General features: G+C 43.6%; 5 protein-coding genes across 5 annotated transcripts; 1 reads left to right on the top strand and 4 right to left on the bottom strand.

The window, feature by feature from the left end:
- Nucleotides 1–6,554: 6,554 nt before the first annotated feature.
- Nucleotides 6,555–7,140, bottom strand: LOC6600172. Its single transcript, XM_002025235.2, has one exon. It carries the CDS (start codon nucleotides 7,093–7,095, stop codon nucleotides 6,643–6,645), a length of 453 nt encoding a protein of 150 aa, XP_002025271.1. The 5' UTR covers nucleotides 7,096–7,140; the 3' UTR covers nucleotides 6,555–6,642.
- Nucleotides 7,141–10,494: 3,354 nt separating this feature from the next.
- LOC6600173 (keratin-associated protein 19-2) lies at nucleotides 10,495–11,104 on the bottom strand. Its single transcript, XM_002025236.2, has 2 exons — nucleotides 11,050–11,104; nucleotides 10,495–10,960 (listed from the first exon to the last, which is right to left on the bottom strand). The coding sequence occupies exons 1-2, from the start codon at nucleotides 11,059–11,061 to the stop codon at nucleotides 10,625–10,627; spliced, it is 348 nt and encodes a 115-aa protein (XP_002025272.1). The 5' UTR covers nucleotides 11,062–11,104; the 3' UTR covers nucleotides 10,495–10,624.
- A 2,079-nt stretch (nucleotides 11,105–13,183) lies between these two features.
- Nucleotides 13,184–13,532, bottom strand: LOC6600174. The gene has a single exon (XM_002025237.2). The coding sequence runs from the start codon at nucleotides 13,463–13,465 to the stop codon at nucleotides 13,253–13,255; it is 213 nt and encodes a 70-aa protein (XP_002025273.1). The 5' UTR covers nucleotides 13,466–13,532; the 3' UTR covers nucleotides 13,184–13,252.
- Nucleotides 13,533–13,672: 140 nt separating this feature from the next.
- On the top strand, nucleotides 13,673–15,502 carry LOC6600175 (60S ribosomal export protein NMD3). Its single transcript, XM_002025238.2, has 2 exons — nucleotides 13,673–14,697; nucleotides 14,766–15,502. Exons 1-2 carry the CDS (start codon nucleotides 13,688–13,690, stop codon nucleotides 15,400–15,402), a joined length of 1,647 nt encoding a protein of 548 aa, XP_002025274.2. The 5' UTR covers nucleotides 13,673–13,687; the 3' UTR covers nucleotides 15,403–15,502.
- Nucleotides 15,398–17,211, bottom strand: LOC6600177 (exopolyphosphatase PRUNE1). The gene is made up of 2 exons (XM_026990929.1): nucleotides 16,860–17,211; nucleotides 15,398–16,796 (listed from the first exon to the last, which is right to left on the bottom strand). The coding sequence occupies exons 1-2, from the start codon at nucleotides 16,905–16,907 to the stop codon at nucleotides 15,615–15,617; spliced, it is 1,230 nt and encodes a 409-aa protein (XP_026846730.1). The 5' UTR covers nucleotides 16,908–17,211; the 3' UTR covers nucleotides 15,398–15,614.
- Nucleotides 17,212–17,262: the final 51 nt, after the last annotated feature.

The raw sequence follows: 17,262 nt of genomic DNA on the forward strand, positions 1-17,262 counted from the left end.
CCTGCCAACAGAGGGGCAGCTGGTCTCTCTCCAGACATCTTGCAAAGCAAATAGTAACTGTAAAAAAAGAAAGAAACGCTAGCTTTAAGCCTAGCAATCCTGCAGATTTTTCGTTTTTATGTAGACACACCGCTGCTCAAGGGCGTACCAGGGTACCCCCTTCACATGCTTAATACTAAACACAAAATAATAAACAGCTTGTTGTCGTTACAACTTTAACCGCAAATGGCCTCAAAAGTGTGTTGGACTAGACTGCTATTTGACCATGAAAAAACGAACTTTGGTGGTTGAAAATGTTTGATTGATTTTAAAAATATTCTCCAAGAAGATGAATACCAATTTGGAAACGTTTTAACGTATTTTCACAGCACTGTTGGCACTCAGAAGGAAGTACCTCTCAAATAAGACTTCATCAGCCTTTTTCGGCGTCAAAAGAACGTTGACCACTTACTTGAAACACCATTTCAACAAGGATGGAAACCAGAACGTTTTAGATACATCACATAAAAATTTGAGACACATATTTATGTATACAATATGTATATAGATCATAATAATAGGTACACACATCTATGTTACATAATACAATATTTTAAACTTAAAATTAGTTCGTATTTATTTCTTAAGTATTTGTTGTCTTTAAAATACACTTTATTATATTATAGGATAATGTTATAAAAGAAAATATATCCATTTGTACTCCAAAGTCATTGTCAGGCTGCTCGAAGTTATAGGTACACTTCAAGGGTTGTTATGAAAAAAGTTTGTTAACTGATTATTATTATTTTTCTTCGGCTAAAATCCGATGTATCCACCCTCATTTTTTGTCACCTTTATAATTATTTTTGGCATAATTTTAACAAACATCAAGGTGTCTCATACCATAATTTTTATATCCGATACTCAAAATGAGTATAGGGTTTACGAGAAAACAGAAAACGCAGAATCGTAGAGGACCATATCTATCAGGATACTGAATCTGGATCAGATCGGATCATTATTTTAACCAAAAGGAACAAAACAATTTGCAGTGGCTACTTAGTGCCCGACGACAAGTTCTGACTGACTCTCTGTCACTCTCGCACGTACTCTTTGTCGATCAATGTACGCGCCGTCTGCCGGATGAGAGCCATACTGACTAAGAATCTAGTATAAATGTAGAGTTGCGGTCTCCGCAGCAACTCACAACGTTCCCCTCGTTGTATCTGTTTTTTATCCAACTGACTTTTAAAGTTTAAGTTTGATCGATGCAAGCGCTAAAATTTCTGCACGCAATGGAGCATGAGAGCATAAGCGGAAATAAAATCCGCAGGAGGTATTGGCTAATTGTAATGCTGAATGGCTCAGGGCTTTAAGGAGCTGACCGTAGCCATGGAGTCTCAATTTTGCAGCCTGCAACTGCTGAATGAGTCTCCCAGGCGTAAAAGGGTCACTCCGCGGGATCTGCAAGTGCCAACCGTCACTCAGCCGCTGGCGGCCGAAAAATTGACTCCGACCACTCCAAGTTTGCCACTACAAAGCCAACGACAGCTGCTGGCGATGCAGATTCGGTAACCGAATTCATCGCCTCGGAGAACGTGCAGCCAAGTACGTATGCAGCGTCCGTGCTCGTGGTGTCCGCAGCTCGCTAGCTGTCCCATCTATTCCGATCCCACCAGTGATCAGAAGTTCCGGATCTCCGGATATTGCCACCACAGGTACTAGGCCTGTGGTGCCTAAACCACTGGTGGGAGTCCCACCAAAACGACAAGTTTTTGTTTCACGGCTGACCCCTGACCTCACATCTAATGATGTAATTGCTTTTGTTCAAAGCAAAATAAAAGCCGTTGGTTTAAGGGTGGAGAAATGTAACTTCTCCTATGCCAGGGAGATAGCCTCGTTTAAGATAAGCATCTCCCCAACTCAATTTGACACCATTTGCTCCGCCAAATTTTGGCCGGAGCATTGGGTGGTGAAGGAGTTTAAGGCTAAGAAGAAGAATAGGTCCCCATAACTCTTACAAATCATTCCAGTGTGCCACCCTCAACCTCAACTTCCTCATCTTCCCGTCCTGCTACCACCCTTCCAAAAAACTAACTTCTCTATTAGTAACCTATCAGAATGTTAGAGGCTTATGTAGTAAGCTCAACATTCTTTTCCAGGATTGAATGAATTGTATGATTGTATCAAACCTGGTTAAAGCCGGACATTCTTAGTTCCGTGGTTTTGGCAGGTCGGTACACAACTTTTAGAAAGGAGGGGGCCCTTCCGCTCACCATACTTGAAGACGTCTACCATCCTACTTTCGAAGTGTCGCTAGATATAGGACCAACTGTATTGGATCGGTCGAGTAGGCAACCTGTCCGCTGCTTTCGTAAAGCCGAGCTTGCGATGCTTAATAACCTCATTAGGGATTTTGATTGGTCCGCTTTGTACTTGTGCACTGATGGCATAAAAGGCACAAAAATTGTTTACAATTCACTTTTTGTGATTCTTGTGTCCCGCTTTCTTGTCCGATTAGATCTGGAAAACCCCCCTTGGTTTACCAAAGAGTTATCCAGCCTAAAAAACATAAAATCAAGACTCATTCTCTCATTCTCGCCATGTAATAGGTAAGAACTACCTTTCTCGATGCAGGATACGTTTTTCTCAGTCCCTTGTTAAATGAATGTTCTTAACTTCATTATCTTCGACTAGTTAAGCCGGTGTTTTCACCGGGTCCAGACGGGATTCCAGGTTGTGTACTCAGGTACTGCGCCGAGGCACTGTGTGGACCCTTGCTTAAACTATTCACCCTGTCCATTGATTCTTCTTGCTTCCCCACTATCTGGAAGGAATCGCTTATAATTCCTCTCCATAAAAATGGTAGCAAGTCTGATGCAAAAAATTATAGAGGTATAGCAAAGTTATCCGCTATTCCCAAAATGTTTGAGAAAGTTTTTACTCCGCACTTGCAACATCTCTGCAAGTCACTTATATCTCCAACTCAGCATGGATTTATAAGGCGGCGATCAACCACCACGAACATGCTAGAGTTTACCTCTTTCATTATTAAAGGCTTTCATGGTAACTTACAGACGGATTTCATTTACACCGACTTCAGTAATGGTCGAATGCATTAAATCCCCATGCAAACCATTCCCTTTTAGCGCATAAACTTGACCTTTTAGGGTTTCCGCCCAACCTCCTGAGATGGATTTCTAGCTATCTTTGTTCCAGGTCTCAAAGAGTCCTCTTCAAAAACTTCCTCTCCTTACCAGTAAAGGTTTCTTTGGGAGTACCACAGGGCAGCCCTAGATGGCTTTACAGCCCCTTACTCTTTACACTCTTTATTAACGTCTTGCTGTCGGTATTAACATAGTCTCGAGTACTTATGTATGCGGATGATGTTAAACTCTGTGTCCAGTATAAGGACATTTCATTTCATTCTCGCTTGCAATCCGATCTCAATAACTTTCAGCCATGGTGTTGACTTCTATACCTCGCTTTTTCGTCCGATCTTAAAATACGGCTCCTGTGTATGGTGCCCTCAGTACAAAGTACACCAGGACCGTATAGAATCAGTACAAAAAAACTTTTTACTCTTTGCTCTGCGGGGCCTTAACTGGGATGCGGGTGTGAGACTTCCATCTTACTCTTTTAGACTGCTATTAGTAAACCTCCCGATAAACTTCACGATTCCTATTAGACTTACTAGAAATTGTATACCGTTGTTCCTTCCACTTTGTAGATCGAATTATTCCTTTCATGAACCGTTTAGGGTCTTATGCTCGGAATATAATTCCCTCATATTATATCCACCACTAATTCTCTTCCTCTTATTAACCCTGTAGAACCAAAGGGGTCAATTGACCCCTCTCGAACTAGTTCTGCGCTGTTTACCGCGCAACTAGCTACGCAACTAGTTACGCGGGAAGCGAACGCGGACCAGGTCTTCGTCGACTACAATGTACTAGTTCTGCAACTAGTTACGCGGGAAGCGAACGCGGACCAGTCGAAAAAGAACCGAAAAACGAAGCCGCCTTCGGTTTGTTTTTGTAGGCGGCAAATAACCGCAATTCCGTGGAGTTACAGTGCCCACTCAGCTAGTTTTTACCGAGCCACGACATGCAATGAGCCGAAATGGTAAGTTAATCGTGATATTTTACTGTAGTTGCGATCGTGGAATGAAAGAGACAAGAATTTACACAAACAAAATGTATTTGTTTTCCTCGTTTGCTTTATGCGTTGATTTTGTTCACTTCTGTACAAGATCTAATCGCTGGAAGAGTCTTTTGTGTGAACATTTATTATAAAAGTGGGAAAGAATTAATAAATAAATCAAATTAATATAAACAGGTACGTGCAAATACTTTTAGAAACTCTAAAACAGGAGAATGCAGTTATTCGTGGTAAGACTAATAAAGATTAACAGAAAAATATTTGTATAATCAAATTAATTAACAACATTGTTTTTAGATCAATTGAATGCAGTGGTCCAAATTTTAGCGGATCAAACTGTTTTAATAAAGCAGCTGGTAAAGGAGAAGGGGGAATTGAATCCCATTCGGGGACAGTTCCCTATAAAACGTGAGGAGGAACTTATAGAACTGGAAGAAAAAATAAAATTAAATAGGGACATTTATGTAAGTATATCTAAACTCTAAATTTTATGACTTTTTTCTCTGTCTTATCTTTATATTTTAATGTTTCACTTACAGATAACACCAATGAAATCGATTCTCCAGCCAGCTGGCGTTTTGAGCGGCTTAAACTTTATTTTGAGTGAGGTCATTGTTCTGGCATATAACGTCGATGGGGTCCAAGGGAAGAAGGCCCTTAGGACCCACAAAGAATTTTTTGCAGCTTTGCTAGGTAAAATACCATTTACACTTCTAGAGATTTAAAAATTTTTCATATAAATTAAAACAAATATTAATTACAGAATGTATTCCGCCTGGCGATGAGCCTCCCGAAAACACTGTGCGGAAGGCAATGCAATTGATGAAGAAAAGGGTGTTTAAGAAGAAGTGTCTTGCCGAAAACCAGGAGTAGGCTAAGCATCATATAATTAAAAATTATTCGTTATAATGAAAGACATTGTGTTTTTATTTTTGTATTATTCCAGACTGCCAGATTGACTACTACCAGTAGTCAGTTCGGAACTAGTTACTGGTAACTAGGTCAGAGCTAGCTACAGGTAATCGAAGGGTAGTCGAGTGGGGAACTAGTTGCTGGCTTTCTACTGGTAACTAGTTCGGAACTACCTCCTGAGCAACTAGCTACTGGTAATCGAAGGGTAATCGAGCGGGAACCAGGGGTGGTTCCGCCCTAGGACATGCATGTGTTAAATTCTCCGCTGAAATACATTGCGGGTAATCGATCTGGAACCAGGGAGGTGAGAATGGTAGCTAGTGCGACACCAGTGCGGAACTAGTTGCCTGGTACTAGAGGGAAATTACTAATCCTTACACACCTTTCTAGTAATTTGTAATTGTAGTGGTAAATGTATTTTGAATGCATGCCTAGTTCTCTTAGTAACTTTAGTGCTCATTTTCCTCGAATATTAGTCTAACAGCTATCTTTCCGGAATGCTCGCGTAACAGCCTTCTGCTGGTTTCAGACGGGCCACTTGACGGTGTTGTAATTGCATCGTAATAAGTAATTGCTCCCTGTATACATTTTTTGAATAATTTATAAACAAATTCGTAAAAAGGTTTCCATGAGCGCTCAAATCAAAGAAAATAGTGTAATAATTCTATAGCATATCAGATTATATAGCATATCGGATTCAATAAATGTTTACCCTTCGTCGAACCTGAAAGCCAGCGATCCAAACTACACAATACAACTACACAACTACAGGGAAGTTAAATTGCCTGTATCATCAATACAGCCTAAAAGCATGCATGCTTCAGAAAATTAAAAATCAGACCGAAAATCGCAGTTTTCAAATGCCCTTTTTTGATTACTCGGCACTTAAAGAATAAAGCGGTACATACATATGTATATTAGAATCGTTAGAATCTATACTATAGATGTATGTGACAGCCAGAAGGAAACGCTTCCAACCTTTTAAATTATACATATAGATTCTTGACCAGCATCAATACCCGAGTCGATATAGCCACATTCGTTTGTCCGTCCGTCGGTCCTAATTGGCGCCTTTGTAAACTTAATGTGTAGAGAGCTAGAATAATGGCCATTAGGTGGAATGATGATAGATTGCAGGAATTAATATCGACGTTGTGTCTTTTCTCATGAAAAGAACGTGCAAGAACAAGCAATGCCACAATCCCTTCCACGCATTAAAAAATAATCCGTCCCTCTTGCAAACGGCGATACCAAAAACAGAGACCATGCAGAGCATATCTACATACATATTTCTTCATACATACATATGTATGTAAGACTTATGGACAGTAATTCCTTAGCCGCCAGCTTTTATAGCCTAACAGTAGCCAGCCTTAATATTCTGATGTGTATGTTTGGTTGTAAATACGTTTGAGATAATAACTTTCTACATCCATCTCTGCCCTTCTGAGAGTTGCAAACATCTGGATAACATAATAATAACCTTGGCAAAGGTGCTCGACTCGATCTTGAAGTTTGGAATTATTATTTGTTACGTCTTCAAAATTTGACATTTAAGTATAAAAAAAAGATACTAGGTCGCATGCTAGGCTAGGCTCCTCCTCTTGCTCCCTCTTCGTCCGCATCGTTAGTGTCCGCATCCAAGTCCACCCAGTTGTCGTCGCTGAAGTCATCGATGGTGTCGTTGTCATCTGCGACGGCCGCCACGCTAATATCATCATCGGTGGAGCCAGAATTCGTGGTTGCTGTTGTGGCTGTGGCTGCCACAGATGTGGGTCTGGGCGACCGATCAGCCAGATCCTCCTGAGTAGCCAACGTGGGAGTGGTCGAGCCAGTGGGTGTGCCCGAGGACGGCGTCTCTGTGCACGTGCCAGCTGTAAAGCTGGAAGTTGCCGTGCCAGACGTGGACGCGTCGTCCCCGGTGATGGTTTCCACAGAGTGTCTGGGGCGCTGGTTCTTGAATTTGTGCTCAAGGCGCTTCGCGTCGTACTCCTTGAGATCGGACAGTTTTAGTGTGATGCTTTGCAGATCACGTTTCAGCATTGTTAAGCACAAAAAGAGATGATTTGGTTCCGGAAAAATATGTTCGGCCGCGATCGATGCTTTTTTACAAACAGTTATTCGCCGGAGTTGCCAGACCGCCGACGAAGCGATAATAACAGTGGTGGAGGGGTGGAGGGGTGGGTGGTAGCACATACTTAATTTTAGTATAAGTCTATATACATCCAAAAAGACAGAATGAAATGATAATATGCAGAAGGACTAAGCCTCAGCTTATAGGCCATTCACACTGATGGCCATTCATTTCGGAGATGGTTCGTAAGGTTTTGCCTTTCCCAGTTATTCCACCATTCATGTGGGGTGTTCCTAAGCCGCACCTTTCTAAGCGGTATTATGCAGATAGTTTCAAATGCAACCCTAAAAAGCAATGAATGGCAATAAAAAATAGTTCGCGCCTACACATATTTCAAATTTTAATTCAAATTTTAAGTAGTTGAAAAAAGAAAAAGAAAAACAACAAACACAATACAAAATGAGAACAGAAATTGGTGGTAAAAAGTAAACATAAGTATGTATATATTTTCTTTTTAATGATTACTATTTTGCAGCCGTTCAATAAACAAAAAATACACGCAGGGCGAAGTGGACTCCATAGATGGAAAGTCTCGCTATAAACATTTGGCATAATATTACTGCGGATTTTCGGGGGTCCGTTAATGCCGACTAAGATAAGAAAAACACAATTTTAGAGTTTGAAATACCTTTTGTTATTGAGTATAGTCTTTCTTAACATCAATAAACTTGTTCGAACGAGATTTAAATTTATGAGTTCCATCCCAGAAGTTCGAATAAGGAAGTGCCTCAAAATTCACCTCCACAGCTGTTATGACCTAATAGTTTGATAAAAAACGCTTTCCACGCATGCATTTTTTTAGGTTTGGAAACAGTTTGAAGTCGGTAGAAGCCAAGTCTCGTGAATACAGTGAATGCTCCAGTGAACAATTCAAATTTTAATTCATAGATTTTACCCATTGTCAAAATGCTCTTGTGACATGTGTCCTGATTGTCCGGATTGTCCTGATGAAAAATAATTTTTTCTTCTGGAAACTGGGTGTTTTCTGACAAATTGTTTCCTTTAGCTGGTCTAAAAGGATAAAGTCATATTCGGAATCTATTGTTTTACTAGTTTGCAAGTAATCCACAAACAAACTTCTTTTCGCATCCTAAGAAACTGATACCAACAACTTCTTGGTCGATTTCTGAATCGGCTCTTTCACGAGCCGAAGAACCAGTTCCAAACCATTTTTTAACCTCTTGTTTTCATTCAGAATCATGGTGATAAACCCAAGTCTCATTCGAAATCGCTTTAAATGTGGTTGAGAAAGTCGTTTTTTTCTTTTCATTTTTAGCGAATGCGGCACCCATTTTGCACACAGCTTTCTGAAACCCAATACATCAGTCAAAATATTTGTTACACTGCCCAATGAGATGCCTAGGGGTTCTACTAAATCTCTTTCAGTCACCCGACGATGTTCCAATACGATATCCTATTTTTTTTTTCTATAAATTCGGGTGCTGTTGCTAAATTTGGACGTCCTTGACGTGGTTTGTCTTCGAGGCTTGTACGACCACGTTAAAATAATTGAATTAAATTAATTGAAGGCGACGAGTCCTTATATTCTTTTCATATTTGATCATAAATATCCTTTGCTTTTAAAACTTAAAAAAAAAAAAAAACAATCACTGCACGATACATGATTTTTTACATTGTAAAAAAGTCTCTAACATGTCGATACTAAATGATTTTTTAAAACAGAAAATACACTGACAGATTTAAATAAAACTTCACATACTTTCAGATAAAAGATAAACCAACATTACATATACAAATTAGGCTAGTCGTAACGCCATCTCTTATCGAACTGCAAAACTTATTGAACACCCTTGTACAACTGCAGCTCTAACATTCTTTCTGCAACTGCACATTTTTCGGAAACTGCTTGAGGTCCAGAGGGAGCAGCAGAAATTACAGGAGGAACACCAGGAAACAAAGCGAGAGATACTCCAGCCAATTACGAGCCGCCAAGGCCAAACCAACCTCCAACCAGAGCTGCTGCAATTTTCTAGGGAGTCTAAAGAGTAACGTTATATAGTAATTATCAAGCAGGATCCGGTTTTCATTTTCACAATGTTTTCCGATTTACTTTTAAAACCACATTGGTGCTCCTGTTTTAAAATTCCGCAAGGCGGATGACGAATCTTAATTACAAAAGGAAAAAATATATGGCTTATTGATGCATTAAAATAATTTTGACACATTAACCAATGCAGTTTAGCTTGTGCTTTTTTAATAAATTTTTTTTTTGCTAACCCAACCTCAAACTCGGGTCGGAAGAAATTGGTCAGGGCAATAACACTTTTCGGATTCCTGCAAACAGCTGATGCAGTCCAATTTGCTTATCGGAAGGTTAAAAAAATAAATAAATTTTGCTCAAAACAGCACAAACATATATTCTCATAACGGCAAGAAGGGGCATCTGGGCAAGGACAGCTCTTTCCCAATAGAATCGCAAATTTGTTCATTTCAACTTGTGAAATATTCTAGATAGAAGGTGTTGGCCTATAATAGGCTCAGCACAATGTGCACATCCCAGGGGAATTGTGGGATATTTTGACAGATGTAAAAATCGATTTTCACTGACCCCATCCAACAGCTACCATCCGTCAAAAATGTTATATTTTATTGGTTATAATAAAACAATCCATATGTACAAAAACGCTACTCTTTGGACTCCCTTGAAAATTGCAGCAGCTCTGGTTGGAGGTTGGTTTGGCCTAAGCTTTTCGCAATTTGCTGGAGTATCTCTCGCTTTGTTTCCTGGTATTCCTCCTGTAATTTCTGCTGCTCCCTCTGGACCTCAAGCAATTTCCGAACAATCTCCAGAAGATTTTCCAGTTTAATCCGTTTTGGTGCAGCGCCTTGGTAGCAGATAGAATATTAGATCTGCAGTTATATCTGTCCTTGTTGACATTCACGGAATTATTTCGGAAATTTTCCAAATTTTTATAGCGAGATTTTCCATCTATGCAGTCCACTTCGGCATGCGTGTATTGCTTGTTTTTTTTTAACGGTTGCACAATACTAATCATAAAAAAAAGCAAATGCATACATACTTATGTTTACGTATTACCACCAATTGCTGGTCTCATTTTGTATTAAGATTTTTTGCTTTTTTCTTCTTTTTAACGATTTAAAATTTGAATTACGATTTGAAATATGTGTAGGCGCGAACTATTTTTTATTGCCATTCATTGCTTTTTAGGGCTGCATTTGGAAACCATCGGCTAACTATCGCATAAAAACGGCGAACGGACCATCCCTGAATAGCCGCCGGATGGTAGCGGCGCGAACGGCTCAAGGTTCGAATTATTTAAGACCAATATTTTTATTTAATTTTCTTTAGACTGAAAATTTGATACATCTAAATTAGTGCATGATGGGCAGTGATGAACGTGAAGCGATAAAAAAAATATGTATGCGTGGATGCGCGAACGTGTTCTATGGAGCCTCCTAGTAATAGCTGTAGTGGGCATGACCATGGTGGGGATAGAAGCCGTGATGGCCGCCATAGTAGGGCGCGTATCCAAAGCTGCCGTAAGGACTGCCATAGCCATAGGAGTTGTGTGCATAGCCACCATAGCCATGTCCATAGCCGCCATAGCCGCCATAGCCGCCATAGCCATGACCATAGCCATCAAAGCCAAAGCTATAGATCCCGCGTTTCTCCGTCTTCTTCTCGGCTATGGCGGCCGTATCCTGCTCGGGGTCCTCAGGAAGAGCAGCGGCGGGCTCTGAAATGGCTGCCCAGCTGACGGCCAGACATATGGCAAAAGCCACAAATACGCACTGCAAGTTTACCGGAGGTTTGGTTTGGGTTAGTCCTTTTCGGCCATGCTGCTGAGGATCTTCGTGCTGTTTCACCCGATTCCGCTTACCAAGAACTTCATGTTAAGGGACTTTTTGTGTCTAGAATGGAGCCACTGCTGGTTGTCGGGACTGAAGCCGATTGACGTTTGTTCATTGTGGGAGCTTGCCCTGCGCTTTTATAGTCGTCGGCAGGGCATTGCTGCTACAGTTTGATGTTATGCAAAGCTCCAACAACAGCAGTAGCAGCATCAGAGAAGCAGCAGCAGTGAATCGGCAGTGAAGTCAGCGATTGTTAAAGCTAAGGGATTGAATGCATGACGGGTTGACGACTTGAAATCGAATATTGTTTATGCTTAAGCAGCGTGCAACGACCTAAAAGGTTAATTTTCCGCTCATCCCCTCAGATCTGGCAGTGGGCGTTGCAACTAACGTTTTTCCTCCCCACAAACCCCGATATCCGCAAAAGTTATAATCCAAATCCAAGTTCTAGATGCCACGGCGGCCTATTATGCAATCCAAAAAACTTAATCCCACACTCTGGCAATACGATCCACAGACGACACACTGCCATGCGTGCCACAATCACCTGAGCAACTATCGTATGACACTTTCACCAGCCCTCCAGATACATACATATGTATGTATTACAGAGGGGAAATTACATTATCAACATATGTTTGTATGCGAGAGGAGAGGGAGCCGTGTTCCACCTAGAAGCGGGCTGCCAAATCAAAATGCCACAAGCCCCGTGGGAAATGCATTTGAACACACAGTATGAATGCGATTACGTTTATATGTATGTATGTATGTACAATTATGAACAATTGCAAGTTTACAGCATTTTGGCATTTTTAATTAAGCTGCCAGTCCTTGAGATCTCTGCGAGATCATTTCAAATACAAAAACCAGCAACAAAAATAACTGCTCCCTCTTATCGAAAGAATCCACAGTGCACGACTTATTGACTTACCTGCAGTGGAAGGGCATACTGGAACTGTCTTTTTGTAATTTTATTTTTGTTGTTTTAATTCTTATGTTAAGTCTATTGTGCCTCTACCTAAGTTGGTGTTATATCATATGTTAATCCTATTTTCCAGGCCTTTCGTTGCTAAAAAGCAATATTAGTTCTTTCGATTAAGAGTTTAATAATAGCAAAACCCAGTGAACATAAGCAAATCATTAAGTCCGTTATGGGTCAGCCTTCGGTTTTCTCTCGTCCATTTCCGATCGTTTTCTCTCAAGCACACATTCCTCTTATAGACCAAATAGAATCCCAATCCCAATAGGGTATCGCTAAGCCGAGTCACCGTTTCCAACTCATTTCCGACTGCTTTGGGCCACAATGAAGGACGACCTTGACCGCAGCGCAGCATTAATTGCAAATGCACTTTTTGATTGGCTAACTTGATTGGAGCGGAAGAATGGAGGAGAGGGCGGCGAGACCCCATGAATGAGGCAATGCCGGAGGCAACATTGTTGAATGAAATGAAGCATGGAAAATGCAAACGGTATTTCACAAGCCCCCGCGGGCGACGTCTCGACATCCTCCCAAAAGTGGGTGGCAACACCATTGTTATAGCCATACCCATATCTATTGTTGCTTTTGTATCATTTAATGTTAATACTCGTAAGTACTTGGATTATTCGGCTGCAGTTGCTCGACCCAGCAAGCGGCGGCGATGAGGTTAATGCACGCGACGTCTCCGATCCCCGATCGCCGCCGACTGCAGACTGCTGACTGCAGATGCGGGCCAAGTTAAGCAAGCGGAAGCCAGCGCCAGCCCCGACCAGGTCCAGTCACGATGCCCCTCAGAGATAACAACATTTTTGATTGCCAGCTAAACCATAATTCTTGGCCCGGCTTTTAAATAATTCTAGTCTTGCCATTTGCCGAGTGCCGTGGCCACACAAATTGATTGATTCTCCATTGTCGTATTGTTGACTCGTCGCTTGATTTATTATCACGACTGTTATTGCCGCATTGTTGGCCCCGATAGGGACTCCGATTTCTCTGGGACCTCTTTGGTCAGATCCGATCTTCCACAAGCCGATAAAACCTTTTTAAATACCATTCGATTCGTTGAATGGCAATCGAAAAAACCACACCCCACCCCCCCTTAAGTAATCAGCTGTTCATATTACACAACAAAAACAACACAGCTGCAGTAGCCGCGATTCGATTTCCATTTAAGTGGAAAATGCTTACATTTCCTTACAATTTATTACGCTTAACAGACATTAAATAGAATATCAGGAAATATGTGCAATCGCCTAGTACTTCAGCTCTTTGGCCTTGTCGTGGGCGCCTTCGTCAAGGAGTTTCAGCTCCGCCTGCTGCTTCTCCGGGCGAATCACAGTGTAGTAGTGGTAGTAGCGGCTACCTAGCACATAGGTGCCGTAGAGGGTGACTCCGATGCAGGCGTAGACGGCGCCGCGATGCAGTTTGTCCAGCAGGGTGTTGGCATTGATGGGTTTCTTCTGCATGATAATGGATTTTCCCTTTACCGGTCAAACAAAATTCACTTGATTTTTTTATATTCCCTATGTGAGCTAGTGATGGCCGTGTAGCAGTGCGTTTGACACATGTCTCTTCCCACCCCACCACCATCGATTGCGTACTATCGATATGCTCACATGCCATTCCATGTGAGTTGGCAGCCCTGCGTCTTGCAGCATTAATTTCGTACTCTGCACGTGTTTACGTACATGTTCTTGCAACTGCGTGAGAAACAGCGTCATTTCGAAGTACACGAAAGAAAAAGGGAAAGGGAAAACACATTCATGGACCACGAATACTCTGGCGTCAGCCCCCTGGGCTCCGCCGTCGACGGCAGCAGCCAGAGCGCCCCCGACGCCGTCATCCTCTGCTGCGAGTGTGCCGTGCCCATTCAACCGAATCCAGCCAACATGTGCGTCACCTGTCTGCGCAACCATGTGGACATAACCGAGAACATACCTAAGCAAGCAGTGCTGCACTTCTGCCGCAACTGCGAGCGCTACCTACAGCCTCCAACCGAGTGGATTCAGGCATCCCTTGAGTCCCGCGAGCTGCTGGCGCTTTGTCTTAAAAAGCTGAAGGGACTTAAAGAGGTAAAGCTAGTAGACGCCGGCTTTATATGGACCGAACAACACTCGAAGCGCATTAAGGTCAAGCTCACGGTGCATGGCGAGATTGTTGGAGGCACTGTTCTCCAGCAGGTCTTCGTCGTGGAGTTCACTGTACAGAATCAGATGTGCACCGACTGTCATCGTACGGAAGCAAAGGACTTCTGGCGGTGTCTGGTGCAAGTGCGCCAGCGCGCTGAGAACAAGAAGACATTCTATTATCTGGAACAGCTGATCCTTAAGCACAAAGCGCATGAGCACACGCTAGGCATTAAGCCAGAGCACGGCGGCCTCGACTTTTACTACGCGAACGAGAACCATGCCCGTCGAATGGTGGACTTTCTACTGACCATGGTGCCCGGCAAAGTCACCACCTCAAAGCGTCTCATCTCGCACGACATCCACAGCAACAACTACAACTACAAGTACTCCTGGTCGGTGGAGCTAGCGCCGGTGTCCAAGGACAGCGCCGTCTGCCTGTCCAAAAAGCTGCGCCACCAGCTGGGCAACCTGTCGCCCATTTGCTTAGTGAACCGCGTCTCCAGCAGTATCCATCTCATAGATCCTTTGACGGCTCAGATTGCCGAGCTAACATCCCAGGTGTATTTCAGGTATGATTGATTTCATTTTCATTTCCAATCCTAAATTGGGCAGACTCATGATCCTTTACGTTTTGCAGAGCTCCCTTCGAGGCTGTCTGCAATCCCAAGCAGCTGGTGGAGTACGTCGTCATGGATATTGAGGTGATCATGGAGAAGGATCGTAAAACGTATCCCGGCCAGGGTCAATTGTCCTTCAAGCATGCCCTCTGCGACATTTGGGTGGTGCGTTCATCGGAGCTCGGCATCAATGACAATCCGATTCACACACGCTCCCATCTCGGCCACCTACTGAAGGTAGGCGACTCCGTCATGGGCTACAACACCGGGGAGGCCAACATCAATGATCCAGAATTCGAGAAACTCGCCTCAGACCTAGTGCCCGATGTGGTTCTGGTGCGGAAGCACTACGATCGCCAGGCGCGCCTCAACCAGCGAGTGTGGAAGATTAAACACTTGGCCGCCGAGGCCACAGACGAGCGCAGCAAACACGACTACCACGAGTTCCTGGACGATCTCGAAGAGAACGTGGACATGCGAGGACAAGTCAACATCTATCGCGATACCAACAAGACGCTGCCCATCGAGGTGCAGGGGGCCACAGGCGACGTACCCCAAATCACGCTTGAGGAGATGCTGGAAGACATGACGCTGGAGTGCGCCGACGATGAAATGGGCGAGGCTGGCAACGCAGAGGACGAGGAGCCAGAGCTTTAGTTTTATTCATACAGATTTATTTCTTGTATACATAGGTACATACATATATGCCCTGTACATATAATCGCTTAATCAACTAAAAGAAACAATTTTTTTGGAATCCCACGTCGCGACGGATAATTTCAAGCACACCCCACTCATTAAACCCTTGCTAAGTATTGGCTAAACCTCCTTATCTCGTCCATTGATGGCCTTTACAATTGATTTTTGACTTAGGAGAGGCCCAGCTTGGGCTTTTCCTTAAAGAAGTACACCTCATTACAGCCAAAGCCATGGATCTCCTCCCACTCCATCAGAGCCCGCTTGATCACGGGCTGAATGTGCTTGCGTGTGGCGCGGAGATTGTGTTGACGGAGGTAGCAGCCGCCCATGAAACGGCTGCCCACATCGTGGGCTCTGAGATCCAACGAGGGCTCATGGCACCCCACCAGGGCCAAACGGACACACTCCACCAACTGACTCTGTCCGGCCAACGAGATGAGGCCCACATCGCGCTGCACCGTACCATCAACGGGAGAGACATACATGCCAAGCATAACCAGGAGGTTGCTGTCGATTCCAAACTCGCGCAGAGCCTTCTCGGCGCCACTCAACTCAATGAAATCCCTAATAAGGATGGGCATTCCAGCTATGGGCACTTGCTGACGTTCGGTCTGAATTATTTTCATGTCCTTGCGCAAGACCTCGGTGAGTGTCAGATTGCTTATGTCGGCGCGAGCCGCCACCAATTCGTTGAAAAGCTCAGAGCGCCGCCCAACATCTGACTGGCCTCCCTCTGACAGCTCCCTCTCCATCTGCTCCACCATGACCAGGTCACTGGGAGAGAAACGCTTGGCCGTGGCCGAGAAGTTGACTGTGTCCAGGACTATGGTGGCATGTAGCAACTGGGCGACGATGGGCGAACGTGGTTGCTCCACGGCCAAGTAACGCTGGCCGACGATGGTGGCACAGGAACCGATATCGGTCTCGATGCTGCGCACACAGTTCTGGGGCAACAGCATGTATTTCGGATTAGCGCCATCGATGGGTCTATGATCGAGAATCTCTACCACATGTGGAGCCAGCTCACTCACATGATGGTCAACGAGAACAACGTTGACATCCTTAGCGAATTTGTTTGGCAAATCATCGCGGAAGAGCAGCATGGCTTCGGCAATGCCACACTTGCTCAACATATGGCCCACTTCTGTCTTTAGCCGGTAGTCCCTGCGTGGAATGTTCAACACGGGCACATAGTCGTGCTCCTGGCTACGCTCTGAGTAAATGAAAGCCAGAGTCAAGGCCGAGACAGCCGAGTCGAGATCGCACGACTCATTGCCAATGACGACGTGCAGCTTACGTAGCTCCTCAGCAGGGTGAGCCTGCCAAGCAACAGTCGACCCGTCCGCCAGGTACTGAAACAAGAATCCCTATCAGTGCTTTGCCTGCTGGTCAAGGTTGTCCCTGGAGATACTTACACGGCTGAGCGTTGTCCGAGCATGAGTTAGAAAACGGACGAAACGCATTTTAACTTAACTAACTCCTTGAATTCCAAGAAAAACTATGACCACTCGGCAAAATCTCAACCTCGCAGGACTGTTGATTCCGAACCGATAGCAACTGCAGTCCGACAAGCAACAGTTGCCAATATCGATAGCTGTATTTTTCATCGATGTCCCTGAACACCACCAATGTCTAGAGTTGGCGAATTGCAAGTCACGGCATGGATCAGCACGGCCACGAAAAATGTTCAATTACAACGAAAATAAACTAAAGCACATTGAAGGTTCGTAGAAGGTATTTAAAATTGTTTTCCATTAGGTTGACGTTTTTATGCCAAATATCGATATAAATATCGATTTCACCAGCGCGGCAACCAAC

This window comes from Drosophila persimilis, unplaced genomic scaffold (assembly GCF_003286085.1).
Source record: "Drosophila persimilis strain 14011-0111.01,24,50 unplaced genomic scaffold, DperRS2 tig00000622-arrow-arrow-pilon, whole genome shotgun sequence".
Lineage (NCBI taxonomy): Eukaryota > Metazoa > Arthropoda > Insecta > Diptera > Drosophilidae > Drosophila > Drosophila persimilis.